This window comes from Liolophura sinensis, chromosome 5 (assembly GCF_032854445.1).
Source record: "Liolophura sinensis isolate JHLJ2023 chromosome 5, CUHK_Ljap_v2, whole genome shotgun sequence".
Lineage (NCBI taxonomy): Eukaryota > Metazoa > Mollusca > Polyplacophora > Chitonida > Chitonidae > Liolophura > Liolophura sinensis.
Window position 1 is genome coordinate 17,502,435 of NC_088299.1, and position 24,804 is coordinate 17,527,238.

Sequence of the window (24,804 nt, forward strand, 5' to 3'; positions counted from 1 at the left end):
GTTGTATGTGCTCGATAACATAACACTCTGTAAAATCAACACAAGTCGTGTACTGTGCTGCGGAGATATCAGAACAAGTCTATCATGTCTTACACAATCACTGGAGCAAAACCATCATCTATTCCGCCATCTCACCGACATAGTATACTGTCAGTGTATCAGAATAGTTTTACTATGAATGACAGACCGTTTCTGTGGCCTAGAACGTCCGCCTCAAAGTCGAGAGCTTTGAGATCAAACCCTGGTCGGGTAATATCAAAGACTTTAAATACAGTACTTGTCCGTGCGTCGCTTGGTGCTCAGCACCAAGAGGTTAGAGCAAGGAAACAGGACTGGTTGACGCGATGTGTGTATAGAAATGACTGGCTGTGGCGTAACTATAATGTGAGTGAGTGGGGTGTCATGTTTGGTGTCTAACATCACTTCGATACTTCACTGGCGGCGACTTATCAGGATCATCAATATTGCCCTATGTGATTCATTGTTTGTTTATTTATTTGATTGATGTTTTACGCCGTACTTAAGAATATTTCACTTATACGACGGCGGTCAGCATTATGGTGGGAGGAAACCGGACAGAGCCTATGTGATTCATGTTTCGCATATAAGAAAATATGAGCAAGCAATTCCATTAATTTTATCGGGCTGTTAGTTATCAGTTCAACCATGTTTACAATGTAGTTTATAATAAGGCAATAACCCAGGAGAGACTCACCAGTGGGGTAACTGTGAGGCCACTGTGAGTTTAAGTTCAACTCATGCTGGCTTCCGCTCTAGCCGTACATGGGAAAATCCGCCAACATCTTGTGGTTGGTCGTGTGTTTCCCCCGGGCTCTGGACGGTTTCCTCTCACCATAACGCTGGCCGCCGTCGTATAACAAAAATATTGAGTACGGCGTCAAACAACAATCAAATAAAAAATGACCACGTTTGTATAACGCAACTGCTGGCTACAGTTTTAGGAAACTGTGTGGTACAGTGCTGTGAGTCATGAGTTTTGCGGTACACTGTAAGACAGCCGGTGGAGATAGTGTCAGGAATCTGCCTGGTACAGTGCTGTGAGTGATGAACTTTGCAGTACACTGTAAGGCATCCGGTGGATATAGTTTCAGAAAAGTGCTTGGTACAGTGCTGTGAGTCATGAACTTTGCGGTATACTATAAGGCAGCTGGTTGATATAGTTTCAGAAAACTGCTTGGTACAGTGCTGTGAGTGATGAAGTTTGCGGTATACTGTAAGGTATCCGGTGGATATAGTGTCAGTAAAGTGTTTGGTACAGTGCTGTCAGTGATGAACTTTGCGGTATACTATAAGGCAGGCGGTGGAGACAGCGTCAGGAAACTGTTCGGTAGGGTGCTGTGAATCATAAACTTTGCGGTATACTATAAGACAGCTGGTGGGTATAGTGTGAGGAAACTGTTTGGTAGAGTGCTGTGGGTCATGAACTTTGCGGTATACTATAAGACAGCCGGTGAATATAGGGTCAGGAAACTGTTTAGTAGAGTGCTGTGGGTCATGAACTTTGCGGTATACTATAAGACAGCCGGTGGATATAATGTCAAGAAACTGTTTGGTAGAGTGCTATGAATCAGGAACTTTGCGGTATAGTATAAAGCAGCCGGTGGATATAGTTTCAGGAAACTGTTTGGTAGAGTGCTGTGGGTCATGAACTTTGCGGTATACTCTAAGGCAGCCGGTGGATATAGTGTCAGGAAACTGCTTGGTAGAGTGCTGTGGGTCATGAATTTTACGGTATAATATAAGGCAGCCGATGAATATAGTTTCAGGAATCTGTTTGGTAGAGTGCTGTGAGTCATGAACTTTGCGGTATACTATAAGGCAGCCGGTGGATATAGTTTCAGGAAACTGTTTGGTAGAGTGCTGTGGGTCATGAACTTTGCGGTATACTATGAGACAGCCGGTGGATATAGGGTCAGGAAACTGTTTGGTAGAGTGCTGTTAATCATGAACTTTGCGGTATACTATAAGACAGCCGGTGAATATAGTTTCAGGAAACTGTTTGGTAGAGTGCTGTGGGTCATGAACTTTGCGGTATACTATAAGACAGCCGGTGAATATAGTTTCAGGAAACTGCTTGGTACAGTACTGTGAGGGATGAACTTTGCGGTATACTATAAGGCAGCCGGTGGATATAGTGTCAGGAAACTGTTTGGTACAGTACTGTGAGGGATGAACTTTGCGGTATACTATCAGGCAGCCGGTGGATATAGTGTCAGGAAACTGTTTGGTAGAGTGCTATGGATCATGAACTTTGCGGTATACTATGAGGTAGCCGGTGGATATAGTGTCAGGAAACTGTTTGGTAGAGTGCTGTGGGTCATGAACTTTGCGGTATACTATAAGACAGCCGGTGGATATAGTTTCAGGAAACTGCTTGGTACAGCACTGTGAGGGATGAACTTTGTGGTATACTATAAGGCAGCCGATGGATATAGTGTCAGGAAACTGCTTTGTACAGTACTGCGAGGGATGAACTTTGCGGTATACTATGAGGCAGCCGGTGGATATAGTGTCAGGAATCTGCTTTGTACAGTACTGTGAGGGATGAACTTTGCGGTATACTATGAGGCAGCCGGTGGATATAGTGTCAGGAAACTGTTTGGTAGAGTGCTGTGGGTCATGAACTTTGCGGTATACTATAAGACAGCCGGTGAATATAGTGTCAGGAAACTGTTTGGTAGAGTGCTGTGGGTCATGAACTTTGTGGTATACTATAAGACAGCCGGTGGATATAGTTTCAGGAAACTGCTTGGTACAGTACTGTGAGGGATGAACTTTGCGGTATACTATGAGGCAGCCGGTGGATATAGTGTCAGGAAACTGTTTGGTAGAGTGCTGTGGATCATGAACTTTGCGGTATACTATAAGACAGCCGGTGAATATAGTTTCAGGAAACTGCTTGGTACAGTACTGTGAGGGATAAACTTTGCGGTATACTATAAGGCAGCCGATGGATATAGTGTCAGGAAACTGTTTGGTAGAGTGCTGTGGGTCATGAACTTTGCGGTATACTATGAGGCAGCAGGTGGATATAGTGTCAGGAAACTGCTTTGTACAGTACTGTGAGGGATGAACTTTGTGGTATACTATAAGACAGCCGGTGGATATAGTTTCAGGAAACTGCTTGGTACAGTACTGTGAGGGATGAACTTTGCGGTATACTATCAGGCAGCCGGTGGATATAGTGTCAGGAAACTGTTTGGTAGAGTGCTGTGGGTCATGAACTTTGCGGTATACTATAAGACAGCTGGTGGATATAGTTTCAGGAAACTGCTTGGTACAGTACTGTGAGGGATGAGCTTTGCGTTATACTATAAGGCAGCCGGTGGATATAGTGTCAGGAAACTGCTTGGTACAGCACTGTGAGGGATGAGCTTTGCGGTATACTATAAGGCAGCCGATGGATATAGTGTCAGGAAACTGTTTATGTAGAGTGCTGTGGGTCATGAACTTTGCGGTATACTATGAGGCAGCCGGTGGATATAGTGTCAGGAAACTGCTTTGTACAGTACTGTGAGGGATGAACTTTGTGGTATACTATAAGACAGCCGGTGGATATAGTTTCAGGAAACTGCTTGGTACAGTACTGTGAGGGATGAACTTTGCGGTATACTATGAGGCAGCCGGTGGATATAGTCTCCATTGTTTAGAGCGTGTCTCTGGTAGGAAACACTATGTTCTATAGACTTGTCGGGGTAATCTTATATAAATGTAAGCCTATGTGCTGGTGACAGGGCAATTCCGAATACTCCCGTTTATTCTGCATAGAAAACGACCACTAAGACTAATAATTCTGTGTTTTGATCGCAGCTCGTTGATATTGTTACCTTTATTTTTTATTGGGAGACCGGGGAATATTTCGTCAAGTTTCTCTAAAACCTCCATATTCAAGCCTATAAAAAGCTGCATGACACTCTGACGTGTGTTAACCATTTTATTCAGCTAATGTTTATGGAATTTGTCTGTAAGTATACCCTGGAAAGATGTTACCCGGGTAAAGCGTATTACTTTTGGGTATGAACCAAATGAAAAGATACCTAACAAAATACACGGCAGCTGCAAAAAAATAATAATCTGTATTATTGACGAACTTTAGATGTTTGAAAACTCATGGCTGAATAAAACAGCAGTTTTAATGGCTTTAGAGCATTAAATACGTATTGTATAAGTAAAAAGTAAATACCTTATTCACTGAAATGTTTTATTCTTAAGTTAGCCGTCACCAGATCTGATAAGAAAATGATGTTTACCAAGAAAAAGTTTAATACCAAGATATTTCCGCTGACGAAACTGACGAATATATACGACAACCGTGTAATACTGTGTTCTGACGAAATTGACGAGTATATGCGACAACCGTGTAATACCGTGTTCTTGCGAAATTGACGAGTATATGCGACAACAGTGTACTACCGTGTTCTGACGAAATTGACGAGTATATGCGACAGCCGTGTAATACCGTGTACTACCGTGTACCGGTTTAAAAGAGTGACCCTCTTCCATAATAAACAAATAAATGTCTTTTATAGAGTTGTTTTTCATTTAAAAATTTAAAAAATGGGAGTGTTTATTATGTTTTTAGTACACGTACAAAAGGTAACTGTGTAACAACAGTAAAATCAAAAGTCAACTGTCGACTTCCCAAAATGGCGGACGGAAAATGTATGGGGGAATATGGCGTCACGTGCATGTCACTTGCCACAGAGAACAATGCTATAGCCCAAAACTCTTGAATTTAAAATGAAACACTAAACCAAATGTATATTTGCTTTGAAAAGTTATGCCAGGGAACTATTATAAAACATGACTCTTTTATGATGTTGCACAACCGAAATATCGCAATCCAAAATAAGCAAGATCACGGACAACGAGACAATCGAAAGCGGCGTCATGCTATCAGTTTTATCCAATCAGACAAGAGTTATTTCTGTAACCTGAAACGCGTGACTTCGTGTTCTGGCTGCTCTAACATGACGTATCCCATGGCCTGGTAAGAATTCCTCATTACAAGTTGATTTACAGAGCTACCAAGTAGGCCTATGTCAAGACAAAGATGTTTTTATAAAAATAACCCAGGTGATATTATTCCTTGTCTTTCTTTTAATGGACGCCAGTGAATGGAGCACAAACGTTGCACGTGATGTGTTGTGCCAATCGCTTATTTCCGAGTCATCTCACAAATGGACGATCTCTTAGTACTGCTGGACTCATCATCCATTCCAAAACTTCCGAAGTAGGTAGTACCTGAGGATAAATGCTCCTGACTTTGTGCGTCGGGCTGTCCAACGTGCCAGAATGGACTCTCAAGTGAAATCTCTACTCCAGACAGCCAGGCCCATCCGCTAGAAACCTTACGACCTCCAAGCCAATAGGTACCTGTGTGGAAGGAATTAAAAAAAAGTGAGTTTTATACTATTGGATTGTATTTAGTACTTAACTCAATCCATAGATCGATATAGAAATCAATCTGTTGACCAACAGATCAATTAATCAATACATTGAGCAATCAGCTAATCATAGATTGGTCATCTTATCAATAAAAACTGTCCATGGAAGGTTAAAACCTTATGCCGTGCTTAACAATTGCTTACCCTAATTACACCAGGTAATTGCTTTATACATTGTCAATGACAATGGTAAAAAAAGTGACGAAACTCTCTTACGCTTGTCATTGCCTATTGCTTCCTGCAAGTACATAAACTTTTCGTCCGTGTCCAATGAGATCAAATCCCCGCCTTTTTCCTGACAGGCGTGTCTTGACTCCTCCCACTCCATTTCCTCGATATTCATCCAGTAACACAGAGCTAGATGCTGAACAAAATGGAATCCGACAACGTCTGGGCAATCTCCTACGGTTAGAATGAAAACCGTTTATGAGTTGTATTTAGCTGAACGAAAAAGAACGATCTTTATCAATTAAGGTCTCCACAATTAATTCAGCGGTTATAGTTATTTATCGAATGCTATGTTTTACAGTTTCATCAACTCTTGAGGAATTCTCTTTAATCGAGCTTGAAATCCAACAGATAAATCTATATGAGTAGAGAGGCTGGCTGAGAGAAGTGTGCCCATTAAATTCAACAACTACTACACTATGTAGCGTCATGTGCATTTGTGCATGATTCAAAGTGAGCTGCCATGATATAAATTTGGCTGTGATGGTTCCCTTTTAGTTGTTTTATATCCATCTCTATCTGCCCCTCGGCACAGCGTGGTTACATACCCTAGCATAAAGCTGATTTCTATGGAAGTACTCAGCACAGCGTGGTGATATACAGTAACACCGACCTGATTAGTACGGTAGTGCGCTTAAGTAACCCTAGTGGTGCAGTTGGACTAATACTGAATGGACGATAAGGCCCTTACAAAACAAAAGGCACATATAAAGATAATTGATACTTGATAATTAAAAGCAAAATTAACTCAGAGTTCCCGTTTAGTGGTTATATATTATGGTTTTCTTAGTTAATTGTTCGTCAGTGCCACAGACCGTAGTTTTGAATTCTGGGAAATTTGTCCCAAAATGGTATGAGGACCCGAATAGTACCGTCCTCATACCGCTGTCTGTGTGGTGAGATGTCCTCATCCAACTTCCACTGAAGCGCAATGGCCTATCAGCACACTTCATTAAAGCACAAGACTCCCTCAGTCAGAATTGGAAGAATCGTAATAATATTTTCTTAAATACTTACTGCTTCTGACTTGATACTGTCCGCCATTAAGCTTGGTGTAATACAGTCTACATGTATTAGTGCTGCGATCATAATGGAATGAGGCACATTTTTCATCGCTACTGCAAAAAACCATGGCTTCTACGGCTGAGCGGCTTGGTACCTGTTTGTACATGGATCCAGCCAGCTGACTGGACGACCGCCGATGACTGGTGAATATTCTCTCCTGGTCGCCCAAACAAAGGACATTGGCTTGTAAGGATAAAATAATGAGTCCTTTATACAGAGCTGCAGTAATCATTTTTTCCTGTTTTCTTTGTTCCTTCCTGATTTGTGTTATTATTCGCAATGGAAATGGTTAATGGCCGCTACAGAAGCCAACATAGGTGTTGTCTCTCGGCGTGTTCCTGGTGACAGTGTTTATCAATGATGCAACTTCCCATATGTAAGTTACAAAGACTTTTGTTAGGAATTTTAAATTATGCATTGCCTTTAGCTAATGTACTTGGGGTAAAGCATTAGCTTCCGTAAATTGATTTTCAATTAGTTTTGTTCAAAAACAAAAGACACCGGTAACATAACGCTTCGGGCTTTAAACTTTTCGCATACAAAATTTACCAGACATGGGCGATGTTGCAACTACATGTATTTAATTTACTGGGACAGTCATGGGATAAGTGACCGAATGGAAGAACGAAGATGTCACATAGCCTTATGTCAACAGCTATGGGAGTTTCACAAACGCACCTGTGACATTTAAGCGCTATATACATGTGTACACACATGTGAGCATCGTGATTACCAGACACTTGCATGGAAGACTGGCTAAGCCAGAACTCTTTGGATAATATTTTGAATGTTCTGATTTAAAAAAAAAACCCTTAGCTGTGTAAATATTTTATTGACAGGACTGGTTGATGAGATCAGATTTTCATCTTGGATGTTTACTCAAGTCCGAGATTGGTATACCACTTTCAAACTATAATATGGTTTTTAAGTCCACAACGCAAATGCTCATTTCCAAAACAATCTAAAACACCAGTTTCTATAAAATACGAAAGAAAAAACATATAAAAATAAGTGCCAGATAAAAGCAATCAACAGTGTGATGTAGGGTTGACAGTGGATATTCTAAACATGACATGCAATCCTTATTTCGAACGGGTAGTTCGAGGATAATTTTCAAGAGATAGTTACCGGAAGTAGGATTCTAAGTCGCGCGTTGAATGCACATGCTCATAAAAGCTGTACGATGATGTAATATACATGAATACTTGCTTACGAAGAGAGTATATGCGACAACTGTGTAATACCGTTTGCCGACGAAATAGACGAGTATATGCGATAACGGTATCATACCGTGTACTACCGTGTGCCTGTTTAAAAGAATGACCTTCTTACATAATAAGCAATAAATGTTTTTTATAGATTATTTTTTTATCTTAAAATTTACAAAATAGGGAAGTTTATTATGTTTTTCTGTACACGTACAGAAAGTTGCACACACGAAATATCGCAGTTCAAAAAACTCGGAAAGCGCTGTCAGTTGACGAGTATATGCGACAACCGTGTAATACAGTGTACTGACGAAATTGACGAGTTTGTGCGATAACCCTGTAATACAGTGTGCTGACGAAATTGACGAGTATATGTGATAACCGTGTAATACCGTGTACTACCGTGCACTGGTTAAAAAGAGTGACCCCCTTACATAAAAAACAAATAAATGTCTTTTATAGATTATTTTTATATTTTAAAATTCACAAAAGGGGTGTTTATTATGTTTTCTAAAGTACACGAAGACAAAGTAACGGTGTAACCAACAGTACAAGCAATGGTCAACTGTCGAATTCCAAAATGGCGGGCGGAAAAAGTACGGCGGAATATGGCGTCGCGTGCATGTCACTTGAGACTAAGCTGTTTAGAACAACGTTGTAGCCCAAAACTCTTTAAAATAAAACACTAAAGCAAATGTATATATGCGTCGATAAGGTATCCCATAGTATTATTATAAAACATGACTCTTTTATGTTGTTACACAACTAAAATATGGCAATTCCAAACAATTGAAAGCGCCGTCATGTTATCGGGTTTACCCAAACAGACAAGAGTTATTTCTGTAACCTGAAAACGCATCGTGTTTCCGATTGCTCTTACTTGGCGCATCCCATGGCCTGGTAAGAATTTCTCATTACAAGTTGATTTACAGAGCTACCAAGTAGGCCTATGTCAAGACAATGATGTTTTTATAAAAATAACCCAGGTGATATTATTCCTTGTCTTTCTTTTAATGGACGCCAGTGAATGGAGCACAAACGTTGCACGTGATGTGTTGTGCCAATCGCTTATTTCCGAGTCATCTCACAAATGGACGATATCTTAATACTGCTGGACTCATCATCCATTCCAAAACTTCTGAAGTAGGTAGTACCTGAGCATAAACGCTCCTGACTTTGTGAGTCGGGCTGTCCAACGTGCCAGAATGGACTCTCAAGTGAAATCTCTACTCCAGACAGCCAGGTCCATCCGCTAGAAACCTTACGACCTCCAAGCCAATAGGTACCTGTGTGGAAGGAATTTAAAAAAAAGTGAGTTTTATACTATTGGATTGTATTTAGTACTTAACTCAATCCATAGATCGATATAGAAATCAATCTATAGGTCAACAGATCAATTAATCAATACATTGATCAATTAGCCAATCATAGATCAGTCATCTTATCAATAAAAACTGTCCATGGAAGGTTAAGACCTTATGCCGTGCTTAACAATTGCTTACCCTAATTACACCAGGTAATTGCTTTATACATTTTCAACGACAATGGTAAAAAAGTGACGAAACTCTCTTACGATTGTCATTGCCTATTGCTTCCTGCAAGTACATAAACTTTTCGTCCGTGTCCAATGAGATCAAATCCCCGCCTTTTTCCTGACAGGCGTGTCTTGACTCCTCCCACTCCATTTCCTCGATATTCATCCAGTAACACAGAGCTAGATGCTGAACAAAATGGAATCCGACAACGTCTGGGCAATCTCCTACGGTTAGAATGAAAACCGTTATGAGTTGTATTTAGCTGAACGAAAAAGAACGATCTGTATCAATCAAGGTCTCCACAATTAATTCAGCGGTTATAGTTATTTATCGAATGCTATATTTTACAGTTTCATCAACTCTTGAGGAATTCTCTTTAATCGAGCTTGAAATCCAACAGATAAATCTATGTGAGTAGAGAGGCTGGCTGACAGAAGTGTGCCCATTAAATTCAACAACTACTACACTATGTAGCGTCATGTGTATTTGTGCATGATTCAAAGTGAGCTGCCATGATATAAATTTGGCTGTGATGGTTCCCTTTTAGTTGTTTTATATCCATCTCTATCTGCCCCTCGGCACAGCGTGGTTACATACCCTAGCATAAAGCTGATTTCTATGGAAGTACTCAGCACAGCGTGGTGATATACAATAACACCGACCTGATTAGTACGGTAGTGCGCTTAAGTAACCCTAGTGGTGCAGTTGGACTAATACTGAATGGACGATAAGGCCCTTACAAAACAAAAGGCACATATAAAGATAATTGATACTTGATAATTAAAAGCAAAATTAACTCAGAGTTCCCGTTTAGTGGTTATATATTATGGTTTTCTTAGTTAATTGTTCGTCAGTGCCACAGACCGTAGTTTTGAATTCTGGGAAATTTGTTCCAAAATGGTATGAGGACGCGAATGGTACCGTCCTCATACCGCGGTCTGTGTGGTGAGATGTCCTCATCCGACTTCCATTGAAGCGCAATGGCCTATCAGCACACTTCATTAAAGCACAAGACTCCCTCAGTCAGAGTTGGAAGAATCGTAATAATATTTTCTTAAATACTTACTGCCTCTGACTTGATACTGTCCGCCATTAAGCTTGGTGTAATACAGTCTACATGTATTAGTGCTGCGATCATAATCGAATGAGGCACATTTTTCATCGCTACTGCAAAAAACCATGGCTTCTACGGCTGAGCGGCTTGGTACCTGTTTGTACATGGATCCAGCCAGCTGACTGGACGACCGCCGATGGCTGGTGAATATTCTCTCCTGGTCATCCAAACAAAGGACATTGGCTTGTAAGGATAAAATAATGAGTCCTTTATACAGAGCTGCAGTAATCATTTTCCTCTTTCCTTTGTTTCTTCCTGATTTGTGTTATTATTCGCAATGGAAATGGTTAATGTCCGCTACAGAAGCCAACATAGGTGTTGTCTCTCGGCGTGTTCCTGGTGACAGTGTTTGTCAATGATGCACCTTCCCATATGTAAGTTACAAAGACTTTTGTTAGGAATTTTAAATTATGCATTGCCTTTAGCTAATGTACTTGGGGTAAAGCATTAGCTTCCGTAAATTGATTTTCAATTAGTTTTGTTCAAAAACAAAAGACACCGGTAACATAACGCTTCGGGCTTTAAACTTTTCGCATACAAAATTTACCAGACATGGGCGATGTTGCAACTACATGTATGTAATTTACTGAGTCAGTCATGGGATAAGTGACCGAATGGAAGAACGAAGATGTCACATAGCCTTATGTCAACAGCTATGGGAGTTTCACAAACGCACCTGTTACATCTAAGAGCTATATACATGTGTACACACATGTGAGCATCGTGATTACCAGACACTTGCATGGAAGACTGGCTAAGCCAAAACTCTTTGGATAATATTTTGAATGTTCTGATTTAAAAAAAAAACCCTTAGCTGTGTAAATATTTTATTGACAGGACTGGTTGATGAGATCAGATTTTCATCTTGGATGTTTACTCAAGTCCGAGATTGGTATACCACTTTCAAACTATAATATGGTTTTTAAGTCCATAACGCAAATGCTCATTTCCAAAACAATCCAAAACACCAGTTTCTATAAAATACGAAAGAAAAAACATATAAAAATAAGTGCCAGATGAAAGCAATCAACAGTGTGATGTAGGGTTGACAGTGGATATTCTAAACATGACATGCAATCCTTATTTCGAACGGCTAGTTCGAGGATAATTTTCAAGAGATAGTTACCGGAAGTAGGATTCTAAGTCGCGCGTTGAATGCACATGCTCATAAAAGCTGTACGATGATGTAATATACATGAATACTTGCTTACGAAGAGAGGTCTCTATGAGGGGTCAACACATTAGAGCGGCGAAATGACCCAGGTGCCTTCCACCAATGTGGTAGCCGTGAGTTCATGTCCACCTCATCCTGGCCTCCTCTACGGACGCATGAACTAAGGTCACTCAACAAACTGCGGATGGTTGTGGGTTCTACTGTGTTCTGCCCGGTTTCCTCCCAAAATAATGCTGGCCGAAGTCGTATAGGTGAAATATTCTTGAGAACGACGTGAAATACCAGTCAAATATATAAATAAATGCCTACAAAGACGGGCTTAGCAGAAGGACATACAACTATGATGACTTTGAAACAGATAGCCGGTGGCCGTGAACGCTCTCCCCACACTTGCCAACGAAAGAAAGACAGCCAGAGGCCCTGAACATTCTGTCCGTATTTTTTAACCAGTAAGAAATAGCCAGATGGCCTTAACGCTCTGTTCATATTTGCCAACCAGAAACAGATAGCCTGAGGCCTTGAACGCTCTGTCCGTAATTCCCAATCGGAAAGAAAGAGCAAGAGAATTTGGGAGCTCTGTTCATACTTGCCAACCAGCAAGAGACAGTCAGAGGTTCTGAGCTTTGTATCCATACTTGCGAAGAAAGGACAGATAGTCGAAGGCCCTGAACGCTCTGTTCGTATTTGTCAACCAGAAAGAAATAGCCAGAAGGCCTGAACGCTCTTTCCATACTTGGCAACGAGAAACAGACAGCCTGAGGCCCTGGACGCTTTGTCCGTGCTTGCTAATCTGAAAAAAATAGCAAGAGGGTTTGGACGCACTACCCATATTTGCCAAGTAGAAACAGATAGCCAGAGGCCCTGAACGCTGAACACGGTGCGACAACCGTGTAATACCGTGTTCTGTCGAAACTAACGGGTTTGTACGACAACCGTGTAATACCGTGTACTGTCGAAACTGGCGGGTATGTGCGACAATCTTGTAATACTGTGTACTGTCGAAATTGTCGGGTGTGTGCGACAACTGTGTAACACCGTCTACTGACGAAATTGACGAGTATATGCGACAACTGTGTAATACCTTTTGCCGACGAAATTGACGAGTATATGCGATAACGGTATCATACCGTGTACTACCGTGTGCCTGTTTAAAAGACTGACCTTCTTACATAATAAACAATAAATGTTTTTTATAGATTATGCTTTTATCTTAAAATTTACAAAATAGGGAAGTTTATTATGTTTTTCTGTACACGTACAGAAAGTTGCACACACGAAATATCGCAATTCAAAAAACTCGGAAAGCGCTGTCAGTTGACGAGTATATGCGACAACCGTGTAATACAGTGTACTGACGAAATTGACAAGTATGTGCGATAACCCTGTAATACAATGTACTGACGAAATTGGCGAGTATATGCGACAACAGTGTAATAAGGTGTGCTGACGAAATTGACAAGTAAATGCGATAACCGTGTAATACCATGTACTACCGTGTACTGGTTAAAAACAGTGACCGTATTACATAATAAACAAAATAAATGTATAGACTATTTTTATATTTTAAAATTCACAAAAGGGGTGTTTATTATGTTTTCTAAAGTGCACGAAGACAAAGTAACTGTGTAACCAACTGTACAAGCAATGGTCAACTGTCGAATTCCAAAATGGCGGGCGGAAAAAGTACGGCGGAATATGGCGTCACGTGCATGTCACTTGAGACTAAGCTGTTTAGAACAACGTTATAGCCCAAAACTCTTTAAAATAAAACACTAAAGCAAATGTATATATGCGTCGATAAGGTATCCCATAGTATTATTATAAAACATGACTCTTTTATGTTGTTACACAACTAAAATATGGCAATTCCAAACAATCGAAAGCGCCGTCATGTTATCAGTTTTAACCAATCAGACAAGAGTTGTTTCTATAACCTGAAAATGCGTGATTTGGTGTTCTGGCTGCTCTAACATGACGTATCCCATGGCCTGGTAAGAATTCCTCATTACAAGTTGATTTACAGAGCTACCAAGTAGGCCTATGTCAAGACAAAGATGTTTTTATAAAAATAACCCAGGTGATATTATTCCTTGTCTTTCTTTTAATGGACGCCAGTGAATGGAGCACAAACGTTGCACGTGATGTGTTGTGCCAATCGCTTATTTCCGAGTCATCTCACAAATGGACGATCTCTTAGTACTGCTGGACTCATCATCCATTCCAAAACTTCCGAAGTAGGTAGTACCTGAGGATAAACGCTCCTGACTTTGTGAGTCGGGCTGTCCAACGTGCCAGAATGGACTCTCAAGTGAAATCTCTACTCCAGACAGCCAGGTCCATCCGCTAGAAACCTTACGACCTCCAAGCCAATAGGTACCTGTGTGGAAGGAATTTAAAAAAAAGTGAGTTTTATACTATTGGATTGTATTTAGTACTTAACTCAATCCATAGATCGATATAGAAATCAATCTGTAGGTCAACAGATCAATTAATCAATACATTGATCAATCAGCCAATCATAGATCAGTCATCTTATCAATAAAAACTGTCCATGGAAGGTTAAAACCTTATGCCGTGCTTAACAATTGCTTACCCTAATTACTCCAGGTAATTGCTTTATACATTTTCAACGACAATGGTAAAAAAGTGACGAAACTCTCTTACGCTTGTCATTGCCTATTGCTTCCTGCAAGTACATAAACTTTTCGTCCGTGTCCAATGAGATCAAATCCCCGCCTTTTTCCTGACAGGCGTGTCTTGACTCCTCCCACTCCATTTCCTCGATATTCATCCAGTAACACAGAGCTAGATGCTGAACAAAATGGAATCCGACAACGTCTGGACAATCTCCTACGGTTAGAATGAAAACCATTATGAGTTGTATTTAGCTGAACGAAAAAGAACGATCTGTATCAATCAAGGTCTCCACAATTAATTCAGCGGTTATAGTTATTTATCGAATGCTATATTTTACAGTTTCATCAACTCTTGAGGAATTCTCTTTAATCGAGCTTGAAATCCAACAAATAAATCTATGTGAGTAGAGAGGCTGGCTGACAGAAGTGTGCCCATTAAATTCAACAATTACTACACTATGTAGCGTCATGTGTATTTGTGCATGATTCAAAGTGAGCTGCCATGATATAAATTTGGCTGTGATGGTTCCCTTTTAGTTGTTTTATATCCATCTCTATCTGCCCCTCGGCACAGCGTGGTTACATACCCTAGCATAAAGCTGATTTCTATACAGTAACACCGACCTGATTAGTACGGTAGTGCGCTTAAGTAACCCTAGTGGTGCTGTTGGACTAATACTGAATGGACGATAAGGCCCTTACAAAACAAAAGGCACATATAAAGATAATTGATAATTGATAATTAAAAGCAAAATTAACTCAGAGTTCCCGTTTAGTGGTTATATATTATGGTTTTCTTAGTTAATTGTTCGTCAATGCCACAGACCGTAGTTTTGAATTCTGGGAAATTTGTCCCAAAATGAAATGAGGACGCGAATGGTACCGTCCTCATACCGCGGTCTGTGTGGTGAGATGTCCTCATCCGACTTCCATTGAAGCGCAATGGCCTATCAGCACACTTCATTAAAGCACAAGACTCCCTCAGTCAGAGTTGGAAGAATCGTAATAATATTTTCTTAAATACTTACTGCCTCTGACTTGATACTGTCCGCCATTCAGCTTGGTGTAATACAGTCTACATGTATTAGTGCTGCGATCATAATCGAATGAGGCACATTTTTCATCGCTACTGCAAAAAACCATGGCTTCTACGGCTGAGCGGCTTGGTACCTGTTTGTACATGGATCCAGCCAGCTGACTGGACGACCGCCGATGACTGGTGAATATTCTCTCCTGGTCGTCCAAACAAAGGACATTGGCTTGTAAGGATAAAATAATGAGTCCTTTATACAGAGCTGCAGTAATCATTTTTTCCTGTTTTCTTTGTTTCTTCCTGATTTGTGTTATTATTCGCAATGGAAATGGTTAATGGCCGCTACAGAAGCCAACATAGGTGTTGTCTCTCAGCGTGTTCCTGGTGACAGTGTTTGTCAATGATGCAACTTCCCATATGTAAGTTACAAAGACTTTTGTTAGGAATTTTAAATTATGCATTGCCTTTAGCTAATGTACTTGGGGTAAAGCATTAGCTTCCGTAAAATGATTTTCAATTAGTTTTGTTCATAAACAAAAGGCACCGGTAACATAACGCTTCGGGCTTTAAACTTTTCGCATATAAAATTTACCAGACATGGGCGATGTTGCAACTACATGTATGTAATTTACTGAGTCAGTCATGGGATAAGTGACCGAATGGAAGAACGATGTCACATAGCCTTATGTCAACAGCTATGGGAGTTTCACAAACGCACCTGTTACATCTAAGAGCTATATACATGTGTACACACATGTGAGCATCGTGATCACCAGACACTTGCATGGAAGACTGGCTAAGCCAAAACTCTTTGGATAATATTTTGAATGTTCTGATTTAAAAAAAAAACCCTTAGCTGTGTAAATATTTTATTGACAGGACTGGTTGATGAGATCAGATTTTCATCTTGGACGTTTACTCAAGTCCGAGATTGGTATACCACTTTCAAACTATAATATGGTTTTTAAGTCCATAACGCAAATGCTCATTTCCAAAACAATCCAAAACACCAGTTTCTATAAAATACGAAAGAAAAAACATATAAAAATAAGTGCCAGATGAAAGCAATCAACAGTGTGATGTAGGGTTGACAGTGGATATTCTAAACATGACATGCAATCCTTATTTCGAACGGCTAGTTCGAGGATAATTTTCAAGAGATAGTTACCGGAAGTAGGATTCTAAGTCGCGCGTTGAATGCACATGCTCATAAAAGCTGTACGATGATGTAATATACATGAATACTTTGCTTACGAAGAGAGGTCTCTATGAGGGGTCAACACATCAGAGCGGCGCAATGACCTAGGTGCCTTCCACCAATGTGGTAGCTGTGAGTTCATGTCCACCTCATCCTGGCCTCCTCTACGGACGCATGAACTAAGGTCACTCAACAAACTGCGGATGGTTGTGGGTTCTACTGTGTTCTGCCCGGTTTCCTCCCAAAATAATGTTTGCCGAAGTCGTATAGGTGAAATATTCTTGAGAACGACGTGAAATACCAGTCAAATATATAAATAAATGCCTACAAAGACGGGCTTAGCAGAAGGACATACAACTATGATGACTTTGAAACAGATAGCCGGTGGCCGTGAACGCTCTCCCCACACTTGCCAACGAAAGAAAGACAGCCAGAGGCCCTGAACATTCTGTCCGTATTTTTTAACCAGTAAGAAATAGCCAGATGGCCTTAACGTTCTATTCATATTTGCCAACCAGAAACAGATAGCCTGAGGCCTTGAACGCTCTGTCCGTAATTCCCAATCGGAAAGAAAGAGCAAGAGAATTTGGGAGCTCTGTTCATACTTGCCAACCAGCAAGAGACAGTCAGAGGTTCTGAGCTTTGTATCCATACTTGCGAAGAAAGGACAGATAGTCGAAGGCCCTGAACGCTCTGTTCGTATTTGTCAACCAGAAAGAAATAGCCAGAAGGCCTGAACGCTCTTTCCATACTTGGCAACGAGAAACAGACAGCCTGAGGCCCTGGACGCTTTGTCCGTGCTTGCTAATCTGAAAAAAATAGCAAGAGGGTTTGGACGCACTACCCATATCTGCCAAGTAGAAACAGATAGCCAGAGGCCCTGAACGCTGAACACGGTGCGACAACCGTGTAATGCCGTGTTTTGTCGAAACTAACGGGTTTGTACGACAACCGTGTAATACCGTGTACTGTCGAAACTGGTGGGTATGTGCGACAATCTTGTAATACTGTGTACTGTCGAAATTGTCGGGTGTGTGCGACAACTGTGTAATACCTTTTGCCGACGAAATTGACGAGTATATGCGATAACGGTATCGTACCGTGTACTACCGTGTGCCTGTTTAAAAGACTGACCTTCTTACATAATAAACAATAAATGTTTTTTATAGATTATTTTTTTATCTTAAAATTTACAAAATAGGGAAGTTTATTATGTTTTTCTGTACACGTACAGAAAGTTGCACACACGAAATATCGCAATTCAAAAAACTCGGAAAGCGCTGTCAGTTGACGAGTATATGCGACAACCGTGTAATACAGTGTACTGACGAAATTGACGAGTATGTGCGATAACCCTGTAATACAATGTACTGACGAAATTGGCGAGTATATGCGACAACAGTGTAATAACGTGTGCTGACGAAATTGACGAGTAAATGCGATAACCGTGTAATACCATGTACTACCGTGTACTGGTTAAAAAGAGTGACCCTCTTACATAATAAACAAAATAAATGTATAGATTATTTTTATATTTTAAAATTCACAAAAGGGGTGTTTATTATGTTTTCTAAAGTACACGAAGACAAAGTAACTGTGTAACCAACTGTACAAGCAATGGTCAACTGTCGAATTCCAAAATGGCGGGCGGAAAAAGTACGGCGGAATATGGCGTCGCGTGCATGTCACTTGAGACTAAGCTGTTTAGAACAACGTTATAGCCCAAAACTCTTTAAAATAAAACACTAAAGCAAATGTATATATGCGTCGATAAGGTATCCCATAGTATTATTATAAAACATGACTCTTTTATGTTGTTACACAACTAAAATATGGCAATTCCAAACAATCGAAAGCGCCGTCATGTTATCAGGTTTACCCAAACAGGCAAGAGTTATTTCTATAACCTGAAAACGCGTGACATCGTGTTTCCGATTGCTCTTACTTGGCGCATCCCATGGCCTCGTAAGAATTCCGCATTAGAAATTGATTTACAGAGCTACTAAGTATGTCAGAAAAAAGATGTTTGTATAAAAATAACACAGGTCATATTATTCATTGTCTTTCTTTAATGGACGCCAGTAAATGGGCCACAAACGTTGCACATCTTCTGTTGTCCCAATCGTTTAAAGGGGAAGAAAATTTAAATATCATTAGATAGATCACCACCAGATAGAAAAAACATGTGCTCTTTTCACCCTATAGTGTCATTTTTTAAAGTTTTCTTCTCCTTTACTTGAGAGGCATCTCACAAATGGACGATCTTTTAGCACTGCCGGAATCATCATCCATTCCAAAACTTCCGAAGTAGGTAGTACCTGAGGATAAATGTTCCTGACTTTGTGCGTCGGGCTGTCCAACGTGCCAGAATGGACTCTCAAGTGAAATCTCTACTCCAGACAGCCAGGTCCATCCGTTAGAAACCTTACGACCTCCAAGCCAATAGGTACCTGTGTGGAAGGAGATAAAGAAGTGGAATTTGATACTATGGAACTGTATTTAGTACTTAACACAATCTATAGATCGATACAGAAATCAATCTATAGACCAACGGATCAATTAATCAATACATTGATCAATCAGCCAATCATAGATCAGTCATCTTATGAATAAAAACTGTCCATTGAAGGTTAAAACCTTATGCCGTGCTTAACAATTGCTTACCCTAATTACTCCAGGTATTTGCTTTATACATTTTCAACGACAATGGTAAAAAAAGTGACGAAACTCTCTTACGCTTGTCATTGCCTATTGCTTCCTGCAAGTACATAAACTTTTCGTCCGTGTCCAATGAGATTAAATCCCCGCCTTTTTCCTGACAGGCGTGTCTTGACTCCTACCACTCCATTTCCTCGATATTCGCCCAGAAACACACAGCACAGAGCAGTTTTTAGCTGAACGAATCGGAACATCAACGATCTCTATTAATCAATGCTTCAACACTTAAATCAGCGTTAGTTTTTGCTTGATTGAGCGGGTTATATTTATATATCGAATGCTATATTTTACAGTTTTATAAACTCTTTAGGAATTCTCTTTGATCGAGCTTGAAATACAATAGATAAATCTAAGTGAGTAGAGGCTGGCTGACAGAAGTGTGCCCATTAAATTCAGCAACGTCTACACGATGTAGCGTCATGTGCATTTGTGCATGATTCAAAGTGAGCTGCCATGATATAAAATTGGCTGTGATGGTTCCCTTTTAGTTGTTTTATATCCATCTCTATCTGCCCCTCGGCACAGCGCGGTGATATACCCTAAGACCGACCTGATCTGTACGGTAGTGCGCTTAAGTAACCCTAGTGGTGCAGCTGGACTAATACTGAAGCGACGATGAGGTCCTTACAAAATAAAAGGCACATAAAAGGCACATAAAATAATTAACCACAAAATTAACTCAAAGTTCACGTTTATTGGTTTTATTTAGTGTTTTCTTAGTTTATTGTTCGTCAGTGCCACAGACGATAAGTTCGAATTTTGGTTAATTTGTTACAGAGGCGCCTTCAATTCGTACGACAGAAATGTACGGAAGCGTGTAAACGACATCTCGCCCAGCGGCTCCCGGCATGAGGACGGTGCAAATTGTACCGCGGTTCGCGTGGTGAGATGTCCTCATCCGACTTCCATTGAAGCGCAAAGACCTATCGACAAACACACTTCATTAAACTAGAAGACTCCTTCAGTCAGAGCTGGAAGAATCGCAACACCATTTTCTTAAATACTTACTGCCTCTGACTTGATACTGTCCGCCATTAAGCTTGGTGTAATACAGTCTACATGTATTAGTGCTGCGATCATAATGGAATGAGGCACATTTTTCATCGCTACTGCAAAAAACCATGGCTTCTACGGCTGAGCGGCTTGGTACCTGTTTGTACATGGATCCAGCCAGCTGACTGGACGACCGCCGATGACTGGTGAATATTCTCTCCTGGTCGTCCAAACAAAGGACATTGGCTTGTAAGGATAAAATAATGAGTCCTTCATACAGAGCTGCAGTAATCATTTTCCTGTTTCCTTTGTTCCTACGTGATTTGTGTTATTGTTCACAGTGTCAGTGGTTAGTGTAAGCTACAGAAGTCAACATAGATGTTTTCTCTCAGCGTGTTCCTGGTGACAGTGTTCGTCAATGTTCCTACATCCTATATATACGTTACAAAAGCTTTTGAGTTTTAAATTACTGATTGCCACAAGGAGGGATCTCCGTGGCCAAGGGGGGTAACACGTCGGCCTCACCATGGTCGCTGTGAGTTCACGTCCACCTCATCCTGGCTTCCTCTCCGGAGGCACGAACTAAGATCTCGCAGCAAACTGCGGATGGTTGTGGGTTCTACTGGGCTCTGCCCGGTTTCCTCCCAAAACTATGCTGGCCGAAGTCGTATAGGTGAAATATTATTGAGAACGGCGTAAGACGCTTATCAAATATATAAATAAATGTCCATATTTGCCAACCAGAAACAGATAGCCATTGGACTAGAACGCTCTGACCATATTTGCCAACCAGAAACAGATAACAATTGGACTAGAACGCTCTGTCCATATTTGCCAACCAGAAACAGATGGTCATTCCCAGACCGTTCTGTTCATATTTGACAACCAGAAACAGATGGCCATAGACCCAGACCGTTCAGTCCATATTTGCCAACCAGAAACAGATGGTCATAGGTCCAGACCGTTCAGTCCATATTTGCCAACCAGAAACAGAGGGTCATAGGCCCAGACCGTTCGGTCCATATTTGCCAACCAGAAACAGATAACCATAGGCCCAGAACGCTCTGTCCATATTTGCCAACCAGAAACAGATAACCATAGGTCCAGAACGCTCTGTCTGTATTTGCCAACCAGAAACAGATAACCATAGGCCCAGAACGCTCTGTCCATATTTGCCAACCAGAAACAGATAACCATAGGTCCAGAACGCTCTGTCCATATTTGCCAACCAGAAACAGATAACCATAGGTCCAGAACGCTCTGTCCATATTTGCCAACCAAAAACAGGTAACCATAAGCCCAGAACACTCTGTCCATATTTGCCAACCAGAAACAGATAACCATAGGTCCAGAACGCTCTGTTCATATTTGCCAACCAGAAACAGATAACCGTAGTCCCAGAACGTTCTGTCCATATTTGCCAACCAAAAACAGATAGCCATAAGCCCAGAACGCTCTGTCTGTATTTGCCAACAAGGGTGTTAGATACAATATTAAGTTTCATGAATTAAAATGAAGGTGTTTGTTGACAAATCCCTGACATTAATTTTTAATACTAAAAAATAGCATAAAGACTACAGGATTTGAAACCAGAGCCGCGACAAGATTGTGAATGTTGGTAAATGGTCACACGCAACCGGTGAAAGCCGGCCTTTCGTCATTTCACCTCAGTTATTTACCTCGGTAAGGGTTTCATTCTAACAGTTCAAGGTAATGCTCAAATAATAACAATCTACACGTGTGCGAGCACCATGGTAGAATTATGCAAAAAGACTGATGTATAATGCAATTTATTTAGACGTCAATAGAAGTTATCAAATGATGACCGTTTGTAATGCCTACACCTATATATTGACTCACTGACTTCACGTAGATATCCATGAGAATTTTCAACAATTCTGCAAACAATTAAACATTCCCTGAAAGATACATTTATATAAGTAGTAGACGGTCTTGTTGCCGTTTATATTAATATAACCACAACTTCTTTTAGTCAACTCTGAGATAACTAATATAGACATTCTAGCATTTAAATATTGGTGAAAATTAGAGGACAGAGAGTAGAGAAATCCCATATGTCACCGCTGGTCAGGCTTTAACCTCTATAGTGTGATCTTTTATGTTATATGGTACGTATGGTTAAGGGTCAAGCTCTGCCCTAAGACGGTTTCAATTGTTAAGAATTCATGAACAGTGAGCTTCACTGATACCTGATTATTTTGTAACGGCACAGCCGTTCTATTTCAGAATCACTTTGGTTTCGGTAAAGCACTCGTCGACTGGACTAACAGCAGTTTGGTGATACAGCTATTTAAACACGAAACAGATCAAGCATCATTAGGGCGGAAAGGTATATTATTGGTCTTTCATTAAAAAAGGCTATGTATAAAAGGTTTTAATAAATAGCTGTTCCAGAATGCAAGTATATAGCACCAAAGTGTCATGGGTGTAGCTGTAAATTTATTTAGCTCCTTAGCAACGATTGGATAGTTAGAATTCTTGCCAAAGAATATAGTTACATGGTGTTTGTGCACTGAGACAAGCCAAATGTTCCTTGAATACATTAACATGGTGTTTGTGCACTGAGACAAGGCCAAATGTTCCTTGAATACATTAACATGGTGTTTTGCACTGAGACAAGGCCAAATGTTCCTTGAATACATTAACATGGTGTTTGTGCACTGAGACAAGGCCAAATGTTCCTTGAATACATTAACATGGTGTTTGTGCACTGAGACAAAGCCAAATGTTCCTTGAATACATTAACATGGTGTTTGTGCACTGAGACAAGGCCAAATGTTCCTTGAATACATTAACATGGTGTTTGTGCACTGAGACAAGGCCAAATGTTCCTTGAATACATTAACATGGTGTTTGTGCACTGAGACAAGGCCAAATGTTCCTTGAATACATTAACATGGTGTTTGTGCACTGAGACAAGGCCAAATGTTCCTTGAATACATTAACATGGTGTTTGTGCACTGAGACAAGGCCAAATGTTCCTTGAATACAATATCAAGGTGTTTGTGCACTGAGACAAGGCCAAATGTTCCTTGAATACATTAACATGGTGTTTGTGCACTGAGACAAGGCCAAATGTTCCTTGAATACATTAACATGGTGTTTGTGCACTGAGACAAGGCCAAATGTTCCTTGAATACATTAACATGGTGTTTGTGCACTGAGACAAGGCCAAATGTTCCTTGAATACATTAACATGGTGTTTGTGCACTGAGACAAGGCCAAATGTTCCTTGAATACATTAACAAGGTGTTTGTGCACTGAGACAAGGCCAAATGTTCCTTGAATACATTAACATGGTGTTTGTGCACTGAGACAAGGCCAAATGTTCCTTGAATACATTAACATGGTGTTTGTGCACTGAGACAAGGCCAAATGTTCCTTGAATACATTAACATGGTGTTTGTGCACTGAGACAAGGCCAAATGTTCCTTGAATACAATATCAAGGTGTTTGTGCACTGAGACAAGGCCAAATGTTCCTTGAATACATTAACATGGTGTTTGTGCACTGAGACAAGGCCAAATGTTCCTTGAATACAATATCAAGGTGTTTGTGCACTGAGACAAGGCCAAATGTTCCTTGAATACATTAACATGGTGTTTGTGCACTGAGACAAGGCCAAATGTTCCTTGAATACATTAACATGGTGTTTGTGCACTGAGACAAGGCCAAATGTTCCTTGAATACATTAACATGGTGTTTGTGCACTGAGACAAGGCCAAATGTTCCTTGAATACATTAACATGGTGTTTGTGCACTGAGACAAGGCCAAATGTTCCTTGAATACAATATCAAGGTGTTTGTGCACTGAGACAAGGCCAAATGTTCCTTGAATACATTAACATGGTGTTTGTGCACTGAGACAAGGCCAAATGTTCCTTGAATACATTAACATGGTGTTTGTGCACTGAGACAAGGCCAAATGTTCCTTGAATACATTAACATGGTGTTTGTGCACTGAGACAAGGGCAAATGTTCCTTGAATACATTAACATGGTGTTTGTGCACAAGGGCAAATGTTCCCTGAATACAATATCAAGGTGTTTGTGCACTAAGACAAGGCCAAATGTTCCTTGAATACATTAACATGGTGTTTGTGCATTGAGACAAGGCCAAATGTTCCTTGAATACATTAACAAGGTGTTTGTGCACCGAGACAAGGCCAAATGTTCCTTGAATACATTAACATGGTGTTTGTGCACTGAAACAAGGGTAAATGATCCCTGAATACATTAACATGGTGTTTGTGCACTGAGACAAGGGTAAATGTTCCCTGAATACATTAACATGGTGTTTGTGCATTGAGACAAGGGCAAATGTTCCTTGAATACATTAACATGGTGTTTGTGCACAAGGGCAAATGTTCCCTGAATACATTAACATGGTGTTTGTGCACAAGGGCAAATGTTC

General features: G+C 40.5%; 2 protein-coding genes across 2 annotated transcripts; both read right to left on the reverse strand.

The window, feature by feature from the left end:
- Positions 1-5,179: 5,179 nt before the first annotated feature.
- LOC135465515 (CD209 antigen-like) lies at positions 5,180-10,597 on the reverse strand. Its single transcript, XM_064742753.1, has 5 exons — positions 10,571-10,597; positions 9,543-9,690; positions 9,124-9,255; positions 5,685-5,870; positions 5,180-5,397 (listed from the first exon to the last, which is right to left on the reverse strand). The coding sequence occupies exons 1-5, from the start codon at positions 10,595-10,597 to the stop codon at positions 5,180-5,182; spliced, it is 711 nt and encodes a 236-aa protein (XP_064598823.1).
- A 3,354-nt stretch (positions 10,598-13,951) lies between these two features.
- LOC135465516 (C-type lectin domain family 6 member A-like) lies at positions 13,952-15,483 on the reverse strand. The gene is made up of 3 exons (XM_064742755.1): positions 15,457-15,483; positions 14,457-14,604; positions 13,952-14,169 (listed from the first exon to the last, which is right to left on the reverse strand). The coding sequence occupies exons 1-3, from the start codon at positions 15,481-15,483 to the stop codon at positions 13,952-13,954; spliced, it is 393 nt and encodes a 130-aa protein (XP_064598825.1).
- Between the last annotated feature and the right edge of the window lie 9,321 nt (positions 15,484-24,804).